At 47.4% G+C, this 17,532-nt stretch overlaps 1 protein-coding gene across 1 annotated transcript; it reads left to right on the forward strand.

Moving 5' to 3' along the window:
• Positions 1-203: 203 nt before the first annotated feature.
• Sox7 (SRY-box 7) lies at positions 204-5,108 on the forward strand. Its single transcript, XM_028758880.1, has 2 exons — positions 204-441; positions 4,195-5,108. Exons 1-2 carry the CDS (start codon positions 204-206, stop codon positions 5,106-5,108), a joined length of 1,152 nt encoding a protein of 383 aa, XP_028614713.1.
• The last annotated feature ends 12,424 nt before the right edge of the window (positions 5,109-17,532 follow it).

Genomic DNA, 17,532 nt, shown 5'->3' on the forward strand with positions numbered 1-17,532 from the left:
CGGCAGGTCGCAGCGGGGACGCCGCGGCGGGGCAGCCGGGAGGGGCCGCGCCGCCCCGGAGAGTCATTGGCGGGCCCGGTGGCCCGAAGCTGATAAATAAGGGCCCGGCCCGAGGCTGCTGGCCAAGTTGGACGTCGCGACCTGAGCGAGGGCCAGGTCAGCGCTGGCCCCACGAGGCGAAGCCAAGTGACCCGCGTTCGGCCATGGCCTCGCTGCTGGGCGCCTACCCGTGGACTGAGGGACTGGAGTGTCCCGCCCTGGAAGCCGAGCTGTCGGATGGGCTATCGCCGCCCGCAGTCTCCCGACCTTCAGGGGACAAGGGTTCGGAGAGCCGAATCCGGCGGCCTATGAATGCCTTCATGGTGTGGGCCAAGGATGAGAGGAAACGTCTGGCAGTGCAGAACCCGGACCTGCACAACGCGGAGCTCAGCAAGATGCTGGGTGAGTGCGCGGGGCGCGAAGCTGGTGTGAGGATGGCGCGGGTGACAACGCCGTTCTGGGGGCGGGGGGAATTTGAGCACGGACACCACCAGGGCCTAAGTGGTCCACGGTGAAACCGTAGGACCAGCGCGGGGCTCCAGACTGGTCCCTTCTCGGGGGTCACGTAGCAGAGACCCGAGTCCCTGAGGCGGGCGAGACCGGTAGCCGATCCTGGGGACTGGAACTCGGGCTCACCGACTCAGACCTGCAGATACGTTCATCCTGGGTGGAACTGGCGTTTGCTGAAAGACTGAGGAGACTCCACTCCTCACATAGTATGACTGGGAAATCAGAATAAGATATTATCGCGGGGAAAAAGATAGCGAACGTACGTCAATTAAGGCCTCACTGAGAAACATCCGTATTTTTAACTATTTAACAGAAAAAAGTCAGTAACAAAAGACGCACACTGGAATAGGCTCGATTCGCTTATCTAGTTATCGCAGAAGTGTAGATTACTTGAAAAGATACTTCGAGCAGCCAGGGAGGGTCTGTGAAGCCCACCGCTTCTTGCTTGCAGTTATGGTACAGATAATCCTGACTGGAACCAGACAGGCCAGAGAAATGGGGATGAAAATGCTAAGCTGGTTCCAAGGAACCCGAGTTCCTGTTGGATTTTCTGTTCTCTCCAGTGCTCAGAGCAGGGGTAGGTGGGAATATACATACATACATACATACATACATACATACATACATATATACATACATACATGTGTGTATGCACACATATATTAAATGTGTTTGTGTTAGTGTGTATATGTATGCACACGCATGCCACCGTGAGTGTGTGGGTGTCAGAAGACATCTGGAAGGTGAGGAGTAGGTTCTTTCTTTCTACTGTGTGGGTTCCAGGAATTAGACTTTCACATTTTCAGGCTTGGTGGTAAATACCTTTACCCACTGAACCGCCACCTCACTAATCTTGAAGCCAAACAACTTTCAACCTCACCTTACTTCAAATCTCTTTATCCTTCAATGTGGTTCTTATTTATTCTAACCAATAAAATCCCCTCAAAATACTTTGTGTTTGCAGAGGGCACCAAGGCCTTCTAGGAGAGGCATACAGGCCCCTCGACCCCACCCCGCTGGGATGGAAGCCCTTCCCTTTTCCGTAGGAGCCTGGGCTCTTTCCTCTTTCAGAGTCACAGAGCAAGGGCTGGCTTTCTGCTGGTAATAGGCCTGGGCCTAGAAAGATGGCCCAGCCCTCTGGCTGTCTAGAAGCCCCAAAAAGCAGTTGGTGAGAGTGGTGGGGTTCCAAGCACCTCTTATTCAACCTTGTGGCCAAGTGTGCCCAGCGTGCATGATGAGCATTGCCGTTGTCGGGGCTCCTTCCTCCAAACAAAATAATAAGCCCATATATTCATTCCCTACTCTATTAGCACAACAAGAAATAGACTAATATCTGCAACAATTTTTTTTTTACCTGAAAGCTTATATTGTTTTCTTTCTAAATGAATTTTATGAATCCCTCTGTGGTTCAGTCCCAGTTGTGGAAGAGAATGTTCCTACTTTTGACCAGGTTTCTAATGCAGGCCCTGGTGAGAAGGGAAAGAAGGGTGGGGGACCTGCAGAAGAATCCAAGCTGCCTGTTTGGGCGGTGAGGACAGGGACAGGAGATGAACCTTCCTGTGGACTAATTCTATCTGGAATACAACTCTAGGCTTTAGGGTGTGCGGTTCATCTTGCAGAAAAAAACTGTCTTTCCTCCTTTAGGAGCACAGCTCAGAATGGGCAAGGGGAAAACAGCATCTCTTCACTGCTTGTTAAGGTAGAGACCCCTCAGCGCCTGCTAGCAGGGCAGCTGCAGCCTCCCTGTTCTTTCTTCCTGAGAACTTTCTTCCCTTTCTGGCCTATGAGAAGGAAAGCAGGGATGAGAGTGAACTATTTCATTATTTAAATACATTAAGCAAGGCATGCCTAGTGCATGATGAATGAAAAAGTGTATCACAAATTAGACATTTAGGATTTAAAGTGAAAATCATGTTTTATTAAGACTAGGGCATCTGGGTACATTTGGGAACCAGAGCTACATTTTATAGTCAAGCCATGGATAGAGCATGGGTTGTGTCTGGATCCTGGATGTCTTGCAAGTGCCTTGTGGCCTCTTGAAAACCAGTGTCATCTCTTATCTGGTGCTGTGGACACTCCTCAAGACATACTTCTAAGTGACAGCTAATTGAAACAATTCAGACAGCGATAGCTTCTGCCTTTGAGCCCCTAGTGTCCTATGACACCCTGACCCATGGAGCCAGCCGATGTGGGCAAAGGCAAAGACAGAGGGGACCAGGGCAGGGCATACATAACCCTGTGCTTAGCCACAAGTGGATTGTACCCAGTAGGGAGACATGACCTCTTTCCTTATAGGGCTTACACGGCCAGATGCCTTGTCCTCTTCACTAGAGGATCTGAAACTTCAGGGTACATTAGAGTCATGGGAGAGCATGTTAAATTTGCAGATGCTCACCTCCATTTTAGCCTGTAACAGTTTAAATGTCTAGAAGTGACGCTCAGGACTCTATGGAGTAGGATTGTGTTCCATTGAAAGATGGAAGAGGAGTGATACCAAGGTGCTTGCAATTACAATGGAACAGACAGAGAGGGAATGATGACTAGAAAACCAAGTACGAGCAGCATTTTAGCACCAGTGGGGATACACAGAAAGGACACTCCTATAGGAGAGAAGCGAGCCCTGGGTTGGAAGCAGCACATGTTATAGTAGGAAAGATGGAGACAAGATACAAGGCAGTTAGGGAGCTTGCCTCTGTGGAGAGCTATGGCTGAGTAACTGCCCTGCTGTAGTCGAAGGGTCCTAACTCCATGGGGAGAAGTGGTAGTGTGCACGCATAGGTGCGTGCATCTCTGTCTCTGTCTCTCTCTCTGTGTCTCTGTCTCTGTCTCTCTGTCTCTCTCTCTCTCTCTCTCTCTCTCTCTCTCTCTCTGTGGTGTGTGTGTGTGTGTGTGTGTGTGTGTGTGTGTGTAAATATTAGCTTTCTGGGTGGGGGGAAATGGGGAAAGGGGATCACATCTGAAATGTAAATAAAATATCCAATAAAAAATATATATTAGCTTTCAAGCCATACCTATATCCTTTCATAGCAATGTCTATTTGACCCGCAGAGGTGAGGAATAATATTTATGAACCTGAATGAGAGTCTTTAATCTACTTCTTGATGACACAATTGGCTGGAGCTGGGTTACCTCACGTAAGAGCCGTGTATATACATTACTAAACAGAGTGATATCCCTTCATGGCAGGGAATTTTCATTGAATGCCACAAATAAACACAACGGACCCCTAAAGGATATAAGAACCCCAGTCAATATTGTGGTCTTTAGATTGTTTTTCTCTGTTGCTGATGATTGGGCCGGGCGGGTCTTCCCTGGGACTCTCACGGTTGGAATGGTTGACTCGTCTTGTGGTTTTGGGTGAGATGGTGATTTCTAAGCATGTTTCTCCACGACGCTAACATTGTGTGATGCAAACAGGAAGAGTTAGTTCAGCCCAGATCACACAGTGTGTGTGTGAGATATGGGACGAAAAGAGCCTAGAGGCAGGCAGTGTCCTTTGTGGCTGTGAGAGGGGTCCAGTGGGTGGGGTGAGAGTTGGAGGTGTTTGCACATGAAATGCCAAGAAGCACGAAGCTGAAGCAGGTGCAAGGGCTGAACCAGCAGTCTGGAGTCTGAGCATGTCTTTTTTCTGGTTTGTGTGATCAGGAAAGTCATGGAAGGCGCTGACACTGTCACAGAAGAGGCCCTACGTGGATGAGGCAGAGCGGCTGCGTTTGCAGCACATGCAGGATTACCCCAACTACAAGTACCGGCCCCGCAGGAAGAAACAAGGCAAGCGCCTCTGCAAGCGTGTGGACCCTGGCTTCCTCCTGAGCTCCCTCTCTCGTGACCAGAACACGCTGCCTGAGAAAAATGGCATTGGCAGGGGGGCCTTGGGGGAAAAGGAGGACAGGGGTGAGTACTCCCCAGGTACCACCTTGCCTGGACTGCACAGCTGCTACCGCGAAGGTGCAGCTGCTGCCCCTGGCAGTGTGGACGCATATCCCTACGGGCTGCCCACACCCCCAGAGATGTCACCCCTGGATGCACTGGAGCCGGAGCAGACCTTCTTCTCGTCCTCATGTCAGGAGGAGCATGGCCACCCCCATCACCTCTCCCATCTACCAGGGCCCCCTTACTCACCGGAGTTCACACCTAGTCCCCTTCACTGCACCCACCCTCTAGGTTCTTTGGCCCTTGGCCAATCCCCAGGGGTCTCTATGATGTCCTCTGTTCCTGGATGTACCCCATCTCCAGCCTACTACTCCCATGCCACCTACCACCCTCTCCACCCCAACCTCCAGGCCCATTTGGGCCAGCTGTCTCCACCTCCTGAGCACCCTGGCTTTGACACCTTGGATCAGCTAAGTCAGGTAGAACTTCTGGGGGACATGGATCGCAATGAATTTGACCAGTATTTGAACACTCCTGGCCACCCTGACTCTGCTGCAGGAGTAGGAACCCTCACTGGGCATGCCCCGCTCTCCCAGGGGACTCCAACAGGCCCTACAGAGACCAGCCTCATCTCCGTCCTGGCTGATGCCACGGCCACGTATTACAACAGCTACAGTGTGTCATAGAGCTGGAGGGATGGAGCCAGGCCCAGCCCTGCCATCCTCTCCTCCCTATGAAGCACTGAGGAGAGCAGAAACTGTAGCAATGGCAAGAGGTGAAAACTGCTGTCCCAGAGCCTTCGGTCAAAAGCCAGGATCCAGCTCCCCTTCTGTCCCTTCAAATGTGTTTTGTTGGCTTCCCCCTGGAAGCACAGCCTTGGGAGCTGTATGCAATAGGATGTTCTAGACACTTTATACCATCCGTGTAGCTGGTGGAGACAAGCCTAGTGCATTGGACCTCCTGCTTTTGGTGTAGCTACTTCTGATCTGTGGTGCTCCCAGTGAGAAGGACCCTGGGCCTGGGGTCCATCTCAGTTCAGTCTCTAACTGGCAAAACCCCATTCTGTCGTGACTAGCCCTGACTGTTCTCTCTTGTACAGTTGAGGTTGGCTTCATAGTCAAGCCCTTGTTCTATGGATCTCCAAGTTACAGCCCTTTCAAGGCCAAGGAAAGTGTGACCTCAGTAATGGGCAGCTTCCCAGGGACTTCATGTGCACTGACTGCCCAAGGACTCAAGTTTTCTGCTCTCCTATAACCCCATCCACAGCCATCCTAGATTTCCAAAGAAACTCCTCCGGTTGAGAAAAATATTCACCCTTGGGCTGGCAAGATGGCGTAGGATGTCTCAGTGGGTAAAAGTGCCTGCTGTTGAGCCTGAAGACCTAAGTTCTATTCCTGGAACTTACATGGTGGAAGAAGAGAACTGACTCCTGCAAGTTGTATTCTGACTTCTGAATGCATGTGTTCCCCTGAATTATATGTGTGCTTGAGCATGGTCACATGCACGTACACACACACACACACACACACACTCACACACACTGTAATTTTTTTAAAGGAAAACATGTACCCTGGTTCAGGAAATTAGTTTGTTCAACTGCACCTCTGAAAGCAAAATCAGATTCAAACTTGTTGTTTTGCTTTGTTTCATTCTGAGACAGGGTTTCTCTGGTTAGCCTTGGCTGTCCTAGAACTCACTGTGTAGATCAGGCTGGCTTCAAACTCAAAGTTAAGCTTGCCTCTGTCTCCTGAGTGCTGGGATTAAAGGCAAGTGCCACCACACTCAGTCTGGAATTTTTAAAAATATATATACTTTAGATACATTGTTTCTGTTACATACATCTCAGGAGACTACAGCATGAGAGAAACGCCCTTATGCAGGCATGTTCCCTGCTTCCATGCCCCAAGGTGTGTAGCCAGATTTAGACTCTTTCAAGTGTAGCAAAGCCCCAGCACCTCCCTGCAGAATGAACCAAAGAGCTAGAAACCTAAAGAATCTGTCTACACATCAGCAGCTTTGGGGTGTGCCGATTTCTCAAGCAAAGCTGTAGCATACCCTTAACTACAGAGGCAAAGGATGACTGTCTTCCCGATGTCTGCTGCCTCTTGCTCCCAGGAGGGCTTTTCTCTCTTCACCGTTACTCTCCCTCCAAACTGACCCCTAATTCAAAGGGCCCCTCACTTGAAATCCCAAGCATAAGTCCCCTGAAGGGAACTTGGTTCTTTTCCCTCAAGTGGATACATCGGAACAATTCAACTATCCCACTGTCCTTTGGCTGTCCCAAACAAACACACTGTGACACCCAAAGATGTTTCTGAGCTTTGGTCCCACCCCAGACATTTCCATCCCCTAAGCCTCCTTTGAAGGAACACAACCTAACACTGAGCTAACAGACTCTTGTCTGCCCTTGGACACGTGTGTATTATTATTGCCTTTATGAAATGTGTTTTTATATTCTGCCATTATGTCCACCTTATATTTTGTATTGTTGACAGATTCCCCCCCCAAGAAGTCTTATTATAAAATCACTTATAAGATATACTTAATCTTTATGCTATCACTGTATATACCACTTGGTGATAAATAGTGAATTGTTGATGATATGATTGACTGGTGCCCAGTCCCGGATGGATATTAATAATCTCGTGAAACAGTATCACAGACATTAAGCTACTCTGTTCCATTTGTTTTCAAGAAAACTGCATATGCATGGAACAGTTATGAATATTAATTTGTTGAAAATGTTTAATTTAAATAAATTTTTTTGTACCTTGACCATTCAATCCTTTGAAATAGTTTTGAAAAAATAGTTTTCATACTAGGTTTCAGTGCTACCTGTAATATTGTTTGTGTTGCTTTCTGAATCAACATTTTTATTTTAAGGAGTTTTAATTATATAGGGTTTTAAAATTTTTTTATGAGTCATGCTGAAAAGATGAACTTCGATTCTACACATTAGTAATGATGCTGTTTTTGTTGATATTGGCAAAAGAAATCCATGGCAATCCACATGAGCAGTTTTTCCACGCCTGTTCAGTAACTGCATGCTTCCCAAGTCTAAGCAAATAACCATCTTGCCCTCTCCCCTACTTGAGTGGTGTAGCAGCATGCAGTGGCCCTCTGGACTGGACAGCATGCTGTTGGGGAGGCAAACACACAGCCTGGAATCAAGAGCTGAGGCAGCAGGAACATTCCAGGACACACCTCCAGTCAAAAAGCTCCTGGAAAACCAGCATGGCTCAGTCTCATGTGTGGTGCCTCCCACTGGCCTCTCTTCATGTAAAGAAGGAACTTGTTTAAGTCAACGGTAGCCTTGCACCTTCCCATGCTTCTCTAGGCCAAGAAGCAGGTCTTGAGAGGGCCCTCCTGGGCTTCTGCACATCCTTCCCTGCTGATTATAACCTACAGTTATTATTTAGGAGCACTTTACAGTTGTAGGGAGTGTGACAGAAAGTTTCTGAACTGTTTCTCATCCATAGCCCAGGTAAAACTCATCATTCCCACTGCATTACACAGCCAAGGACACCAAGGTCTCAAGTGGGAGATGGCATGAGACCTGCCACACTCCTAGGGTGTTGGCTTCAGCACCCACATGGCACACTCGTTGAAAGCTTTCGTGGCTGAGGGCTTAGTGCTGCTTTTTGGGTTTGGTTTTGGTGTTGGAGATGTGGCCTCATGTTGTGGTTCCCACTGACCTGGAAGTCACTAGGTAGCCCAGACTAGCCTTGAACTTGTGGAAACTCTTCTTCTTTAGCCTCCTTGCTTCTGTTTTCTGTGCCTCACTAGGGCATGGAATCAACTGTTCTTCAATCCATCACCATCTCAAGCCAGAGAAGAAGAAAAGAATTGTGGGTAACAACTGAGGTGACACAGAGCCATGCTGCTCTGGCCTGTCATTGCACCTGGCCAGTCGTAGCCATATTCAGGGATATAGTGAGGTAGTATCCTGGGCTATCCTGAGCTCTGAAGTGGCAGTATCTGGTCAAGATGTGCCCTTTGGCACTGCCAAATGGGCGTGCATCATTGTAATACACAGTGTGGTTACACTGTCCATGCCCATGAGATGACATGAAGCAGGCAGGAGGGTCCTCTGCTCTGAGTGGGACAGTGTGGGAACCAAGGTCTCTGTGGGTCCCAGCTACCTGTACACCCTGTCTGTGGTACTCAGGTTACTATGTGACTGATGTCATCTTATAGGATGACAAGGCATGACGACGAGTTGTTTTTCTAACATGCTGATGTTCCCATGTCACTCTTTGCCTGAAGATTTCTGTTCCTGTTCCTTAAACAGTGAACAATAAAGGAGATTCACCTTGTGGTTGAGGAGCCCTATATTTCAACTCTCACTTGCTTATGTCCAGAGCAGTCTTTATTTTCACAAATATTATAGAAAGGGAAACACTTGTGCTCTTTTCTCTAAGACATACTTCTGCCACACTTCTACATCTCCTGCCAACTATACAAATCTCAGGCCTGCATATCTGCCCAGCCCCAATGTTAGTTCCCCGGTGGCCGATGCTCTTCTTTCCAGAAGTTTCTCAGCTTCTCCTTTCTTCCGGTGGATCTTGCTGCAAGAATACTAACTGGTCTCTGAAAATACCATTTTCTCCCATGTATCCATGTTTAACCATGCTAACACCTTCCCTGGATACCCTTCCTCACACTATTGCCTGTCTAGTGATAGCTCATACAATGTCTAAGTGGCAGGTCCTTGTTCTCCCATAGGGCCAGCAGTGGATTCAACTGGATTGTGTGTCCTCCATTGCCAGACCCAGAGTAGGTTTTAGAACCCTGGTTGAGTTGAATGGTGGTGAAAGACCCCTATCCTTCTGGGTCTATCCTCCATGGAATCATGTTCCTAAGGCCTCTGTGTGTGTGTCTCTCAGGTTCATGTGACTGAGGTTGGCCTGCATCTGCTGCAGTGTAGAATGGAGAGATAGGCTGGAGATGGTGCACGAGTCTTCCTTTTTTGAATAAATAATATTTCTGCTTTCTTCCCAAAGGGAAGAGGAGAGAGAAATGAAAAAGGACATACCCATCCTGTCCCATTTGCTTCTGTGTTGCTACGGTAAAAGACTGACCAAAAGTAACTTGGGGAGAAAAGAGTTTGTTTGGCTTACACTTTCACACCATAGTCCATCAAAGCAGGGACCCTGAGGCAGGAACTGAAGCAGAAGCCATGGAGGAGTGCTACTTATTGGCTTGCTTTGCATGGCTTGCTTAGTTTGCTTTCTTATACACCCTAGGGCCATCTGCCCAGGAGGTCCCTCTTACATCAATCATTTGTCAAATAAAACACCCACAGGCAATTCCTCAGTTGAAGTTCCCTCCTGCCACATGACTATAATCTGTGTCTAGTTGACAAAAAGTAACAAAACCCCCCACAATGCCAAATATCTAGCAAACATTATCTATCATCTATCTATCTATCTGTTTATCTATCTATCTATCTATCTATCATATCTATTTATCTACCCATCATCCATCCATCTATCTATCATCTTCTATAATCTATCACCTATTATCTATTAATCATCTATATATATGATATATATAATATATAATATATATATATATATATATATATATATAATTTTTTCTGTCTTTTCTCATTTCTTTCTCACTTTATGTCTCCTTTCTATATTTCTTGTGTTCACTCATCTGTGTGTGTGTGTGCGTGCACACACACACACACCTATTCATCATCCAACCTTCTGTCAGTCTGTTATCTAATTTTTAGTTCTAAATGTAGATAGATTTGTCTTTGCAGCAAATTTAGGAAAATAATACCATAAGGAAAAGAAAAAGATACCTCTCATTCAAAACTTACAGCCATCACTTTTTTTTAAACATATATCCATTTTGATTTAAACATTTTTGGTCTAGATATATATTTTCATATGTCTTTTATGACAATTATTTTATTCTTTAGTGTTAAACTTTTCCCATATTATTATGCTTAGTTCTTCTACAAAAGCTGTTCTCTTCCTGCTTGATAAAATCCTAATAAGAATATTGAGAGCCTCAGATGGGGCTCATGATCCACCCATCCCATTGTGTAGCCAGTAACACTAAGGCTGAGACAGAACAGAAGATTACAAGTTTGATGCCATTCTAGACTACACAGTGAGACTCTGGGTAAAAGAAGAAAGAAGGGAGAAGGAGAGAGAAAGGAACAATAGGAGAAAGAAAAAGAAAAGGAGAAAGATAAAGAAAAGCCGAGAAAGAAATTTCTCACTTGCTGTATCTATTTACCTATGATCGTTTTTGTGTGCAGCATCTCCTGTCCCATTTCCCAGCTTACACAGTTGTATGTGCTATAATTGTGATCATGTGGACACACAACCCACTTGTAATAGCTTGTTCCATTTAACACCCTAGGGTAGGAGTTGGTCAATGACATCTGTCTTCATATTGGCCTCCTGTGTGACTACACAGAACTTCAGTGAACTGACATCACAGCTTACATATCTCCCTTGGCCACCCTATCACTCTCCCATAATTAGATTGTCCAATCCAATGACTTCATAGCGGGATGTCATTTACATAGGCAATATTTCAGAACTTACAAAAAGAACTTACAATATTTTAAGTAACCTTATGATTATCTGTTGGGTTGCATTTATAGCTATACTTGCTAGGACATAGCTTAAGGTGGACATCGCCTTCAGTTCCTGGTACAAAAAAGCTGAAATGCTCCTGTGGAACCCACAAAGAAGAGCAGATCCTATGGGAAGACTGGAACTCCCTGCTGACCTTTTGTGACTTACTTTGTGTGACCAGGCTCTTGATGTCTCACTTTTCAGATGCCATGGGCATTCCAGAGGCCCCAAGAAGGCTAGTTATTGTGTTGGAGAAGTGATGAGATCTATACGGTAAGGCTGTGACTTCAAGGTCACAAGGTCATGTAGAGGGTGACTAAAGAAGTCTACTTGTCCATGCCTCTTTACCCCTTTCGTTCTTATCACAGAAACTGGGAAAATCTCACAGCTCCTCCAACAGATCTCAAGAAGCTAAAAATCTATCTATCTGTCTGTCTGTCTGTCTGTCTGTCTGCCTGCCTGTCTGTCTGTCTGTCTGTCTGTCTATCTACCTGGAAAGAGAGGAATACCATCCCTACCACTCCATCTCAGGATGCCGGGAAGGCCAGAAAACATGTGTAACTTTCTGAACTGTGCGAGAGAGATGAGACGAGAGATGTCCCATCCCACTGTCATCTCTTCGGCCATTCTAATTTAGAGCTCTCGGTATGTATGGGGGTTCTTGTGGATACTCAAATTCCCTGTGCTCAGGCCTCATATATAAAAGGGTGCAGCCCACAGTTAGCCTGAGTACACCTTCAGAGATTTTCCATCAGATGACTTATGACACCTAACAGAAAGCTCTGCTATGCAACCTCTCTTTATGCCAGTCTTTGGAAAATGACAAATAATGACTGGGAACAAAGCCTTCCCAGGCGCAGTGTTGACTGTCCTGGGGAGAGCTACACAGTCCACACCAGCAATACTATGAAGCCCTTCAGTCTGAGTAACTGAGTCTGCAATATGGACCACTTGATTGCCCAGGCCTGACTGTGATTGATTTTTTCTATTTAAAAATTTATTTATTTATTTATTTATCCAATTTACATCCCCATTGCAGCTCCACTCTCCTCCCAGTCCTACCCTCCTATGGCCTTTGCTCCAATTTCCCCTCCCCTTCATCACTTAGAAGGGTGAGGTTCTCCTTGGGTACCAACCCACCCTGACACCTCAAGTAACTGCAGGACTAAGTACATCCTCTCCTGCTGAGGCCAGCCAAAACAGCCCAGTTAGGGGAATAGGATCCACAGGCAGGCAACAGAATCAGGGTAAGCCCCTGTTCCAGTTGTTGGGGGTCCTACATGAAAATCAAGTTGCATGTCTGCTGCAAATGTGCAGGGGGCCTAAGTACAGCCCATATATGTTCTTTGGTTGGTGGTTTAGTCTCTGGGAGCCCTCAAGGGTCCAGGTTAGTTGACTCTGTTTATCTTCCTGTGGAGTCTCTATCCTCTCTGGGTCCCTCAATCTTTCTCCCAAATCTTCCACAAGACTTCCCCAGCTGAACTCGGACTAATGTTTGGCTGTAAGTCTCGAGCTGTTTTGGTCAGCTGCTGGGTGGGGCCTCTCAGAGAACAGTTATGCTAGGCTCCTGTCTGCAAGTGTCACAACGTATCATTAATAATGCCAGGGGTTGGTTCTTGCCCATGGGATGGACCTCAAGATGGGCCAATCATTGGTTGGACATTTCCTCAGTCTCTGTGAAGTCTTTGTCCCTGCACTTCTTGTAGGCCAGACAGATTTTGAGTGAAAAGTTTTGTGTGTGGGTTGGTGTCCTTATCCCTCCACTGGGAGCCTTGCCTGGCTACAGGAGGTAGCCGCTTCAGGCTCCATATTCCTCAGCTAGAGTCAACCTCATAGACTCCCTGGAGCCCTCCCCCATCCCAGGTCTTTGGCAAATCCTAGAGATGTCTTCACCCAACTTGTTCACTCTCCCAGTCCTCTCTGCCCAGCTCTCCCTACATCTGATCCCCCTTTCCACTTCCCATCCCCACTACCACTCAGTTCCATCTACCCATCTAACTCCAATAGCAAATTTATTTCCCTTCTCAGTGAGATTCAAGCATCCTCCCTTGGGCCCTCCTTGTTATTTAGCTTCTTTGGGTCTATGTAGCGTGGGTATCCTGTACTTTATAGCTAAATATCCTCTTATAAGTGTATCACACTGTCTTTTTGAGTCTGAGTTACCTCACTCAGGATGATATTTTCTAGTTCCATCCATTTGCCTGCAAATTTCATGATGTCCTTGTATTTAATAGCCTAATAGTATTCCATTGTGTAAATGAGCCATTTTCTTTATCCACTCTTCAATAGAAGGGGGTCTGGGTTGTTTCCAGGTTTTGGCTATTATGCATAAAGCTGATATTGCATTTTTAATGGAAGGGGATTGGAACTAGGAAACTATCACCTCAAGCTCTGAACCCTTGGAGGAAAAACACCCCTTGGCTGAGCAGGAGGCATCTTTTTTATCGAACCTGCTAGGTTTGATGACAGGGTTCAGTGAGGTAAAGATTCACCTAAGGGTAAGCAGCTGAGGGGTAGAGGTGGGGAAGAGAGCAAGGGACCGAGGAGAGGGAAGACTCCTAGGTGCTCCAGCACAGGTCTCCAGGACACCCTCTTTGCAAGAGCCCCTGCCTCAGGGTTGGCAACAGGTAGCAGTGGCTGTAGTTCAGACAGACTCCTGGGAAAAGGGACCCAAAGCAGGTGAGAGGAGGTGAGGCCATACCTAGCATGTCTTCAGGGGTTGCTGTAAGGTTTTGTGCCACTAGACGCCAAGCTCTGGGCTGGGATGAGGCTCAGAGAAGCTAAACGGAAGACATAATAATAATGACAGCAAAAATAAGTAAAAATTAAAAACAAAACAAAAAAGTGGATGGCAAAATGACATCTGAGATTGTCTTCTGTTCTCCTTCCCCATGTACTCTGTTCAAGTATGTACACCTCCACACACGTACACACACACATACACACACATGTACACACATGTACACACACACATGTACACACACGTACACACACACACATGTACACAGTTCATACACAACAGGCAGCACAGAAAACACACTCAGCACAATATACACATACCCACAGCATGTGCACACAACTACCTGCACACACACACAGCATGCAACACACACATGCACACCATGTGTACACATACAGCACATAAGAGTGCATGCACATAGCCTCTATACGCAGTACATGTACAGCATACAACACGCACACAGAACTTACCCATGTAACCCATGCATATGCATAGTACAGCCACATATCATACACAGAGTGCACACATAGCAAACAGAACACACACAGACCCTATGTATATATGACATACATGCGCATGGTACACACACATAGCATATATACACTGAGCATACGTCATGCAGCACACACACACAAAACCTATGAACATAGCACATACATGTGCATAGTACAAGCGTACAGCACGCGCGCGCGCAGACACACACACACAGTGCACACATAGCGGGGGCACACAGCACCTAAGAAAGCCTCTTTTATGCTTGGAGAACAGCTCAGAGGGTTAGGTGGGGAGGAGAACCAATGAGTATTAACTGCTGAGCTTTTCCTGCCTTGAGAGCTGCTGTGACCAGGAGTGGGAGGAAGTGACCAGAGCCCAGTGTTTCCTGTCTGATAAGGCAGCCTCTCCCTATAGAGCCTGGCCACTACCTTCAGGCCAGCCGCCACGGCCACCACCAAGAGAGCCCTGCCCAAGGAAGGGCCTTCTAGGAGAAAAATCTCTTCTCCAGATTAGCAGAGGTCTGTGCCTTCCTTTCTGTCCGCCTGAGTGTCCCCAGCAGCTACAGGAAATGCAGGGATCTGTACACCCAGGGGTCCCACCTAGGGGCTCCGCCTGTCTCAGGGTCCCACCCTGTGCATCACCAGAGAACAGAAAGCTTGCTCCCTGAGCCAACTGTTTTCAGGATGGCAGACCTTCCACTAGCAGGAGCCAATCAGACCCCACTTCTGGAATTTGGGCTTTAGAAACCACTCAAATTGCTCTGTCATCCAGGAACCTGCCTCCTCGGTCATCTCCAAGGGACATCCCAGGAGAGGCAGCTGTGGGCTCTGGGTGCAGGTTTGTACCCCACTTTCTCTGACAGCCCATGAGATAGCCTTGTCCTTCGTTGAGCTGCCTTTTACTCTTGGAAAGCAAACCACAAGATTCTAGGGGCTAACCCCTCTTTAGATTTGGAAGCTAGGCACAGTCAAGAGCAGTAGGAATGCCTGTTCAGTGCCCCCCAAACCCTAAGGAAGAAAGGCAGGTGAGTGGCCAGAGGAGGGGTCTCTTGTTTCCAGTGTTCTCTCTGGCTGACCACAGCTCCTCTTCCTATAGGAAAACCTCTGGATCCTTCTGTTAACCTGCCATGGTGCCGGACCAAACTCTGCTCTTTGGAGTGGGACACGTAGGGGTACAATAGATATAGACTGTGGAGAACGGGCTTGCTGCTCAAAGCTCAGCAGAGAGTGAATGAAGGAGGATCTGGTCCTGTAAGGGCTGTGGCCATTATGATCACAAACTCTAGCTTCCGAGTGACCTTCCTGTCACCCCCCACCCCCTAATCATTCCCCAGGCCTATCCCCAGTTAGGGTATCTCCCCAAAGTAGGTGGATTTCTCATCCTTATATTCTAGCCATTTCTCTCCTGGTTCAGAGTTGACTCCTTATAAAAAAAAAAGATTCTCAAAAGAACTGGGGAGATGGCTGAATCAGTGAAACTGGAGGACCTGAATTCCCAGGACGCATGTGAAAAATCTGCATGGCAGAGATGCAGGCTTGTAATCTTAGTTCTGGGGAAGCAGATACAAGAGAATCCCTGGGGTTCACTAGCCAGCTAGCTTAGCCTACATGTGGAGGTCCAGGCTAGTAAATAATCTGACCTAAAACCAAAAAGTGGCTGGGTGTAGTGACACACACCTTTAATTCCAGAATTCTGGAAGCAGAGGCAGGTAGATCTCTGTGAGTTCCAGGTCATCCTGGACTACCCAGTGAATTCTGTTTTAAAAAATAGAGCCAAGGGGCTGGAGAGAAGGCTCAGAGGTTAAGAGCACTGACTGCTCTTCCAGAAGTCCAGAGTTCAATTCCCAGCAACCACATGGTGGTTCACAGCCATCTGTAATGGGATCCAATGCCCTCCTTCTTCTGGTGTGTCTGAATAATAAACAAGTGTGTTTATTGTGTGTCACAATAAACAAGTCTTTTAAAAAATAAGTAAAAATTAAAAACAAAACAAAAAAGTGGATGGCAAAATGACATGTGCAATTGTCTTGTTCTCCTTCTCCATGTACTCCTGTGCAAGTATGTACACCTCCACACACGCACACACACACACGTACACATGAACACATGTACACACACGTACACACACACACGTGCACACACATACATACACACTTGTACATACACATGTACACACACATGTACACACATGTACACACGCACACATGTACACACACGTACACACATGTGCACACACATGTACATACACACTTGTACACACACACACACACACACACACACCATCCATAAGGCTTGCTTACTGCCCTGAGCAGGTGTGCTTAGGTTTGATGGGGACGTATTTGCATCTATTGGGCGAATGGTCTTGTGCACGCGTGAGGAGGTGAGTGTGTGCTGTTCTAAGTGCTGGCCCTTGTCAAACTTGCTGGTTTCTTTATTCATCACAGCCATCCTGACCCAAGCACAAGTGCACCCTTTCCAGATGGGGAAGCTGGTTCTGATTCTTGTGAATGTCACCCAGTTGCATAGTAGGGGGCCACACCCACATAGCTGAGTGCAGACTGGCCTTAGGCAGTGGAGGCCAGACCCTCACTCCTTTCCACCAGTCTCTGCTCCATTGGCTCTGGGTCTACTTTGATCCTGGAGTGAGCCTCTTCCCAAGTGGGCAAAGCCACAGGTTCTCAAGCAGCTGGTGGGCTACAAGAGAAAGGAGGGAAATTCCCTGGGAAGCAAGGCAGATGGCAGAGGGCCAATGTACATCTCAAGTCCTTTAGTGTGGGAGGCAGATCAGGGTCAAGGCCTTTTTCTTTAGTGCTCTGCCAGTCCAGCTCGGCCATCCAATTGCTGTGTGACTTTGGACCAGTTGCATACCCTTTCTGGGCTTCCCTAAATTAGGAGGCAGAACTCACAGTGTCCTAGTGGTAAAACATCTGAGTTTTCTGAACTGTGGAAAGATCTCTTTAGTCCCTCCCTGCTCTGCCCCTGCCCCCTGTATTAGGGTGATCTCTATATGGTTATGGTTTTTGTGTGGTCTCCGGGAAAGACCTCAGCCAGGTGAGGCTCAAGAGCTACACACAGCCGGACTAGAACCAGAACTGATGTATCCTGCCCCGAACGCAGCTCAGTCAGGATTCTGGCTGCCCCCACTCCCCTGGCTGCCACCCAGCCTTCTGTCACCAAGGCATGACATGAGTTCCCCAGACACCTGGCCTGGCTCCATTCCCATACATCACCAGCCTGGCCCCTATCTCCTGCAAACATGGCCCCACCTTGCCCA

The sequence above is a fragment of the Grammomys surdaster genome, unplaced genomic scaffold (genome assembly GCF_004785775.1).
Source record: "Grammomys surdaster isolate TR1022 unplaced genomic scaffold, NIH_TR_1.0 126219, whole genome shotgun sequence".
Taxonomy (NCBI): domain Eukaryota; kingdom Metazoa; phylum Chordata; class Mammalia; order Rodentia; family Muridae; genus Grammomys; species Grammomys surdaster.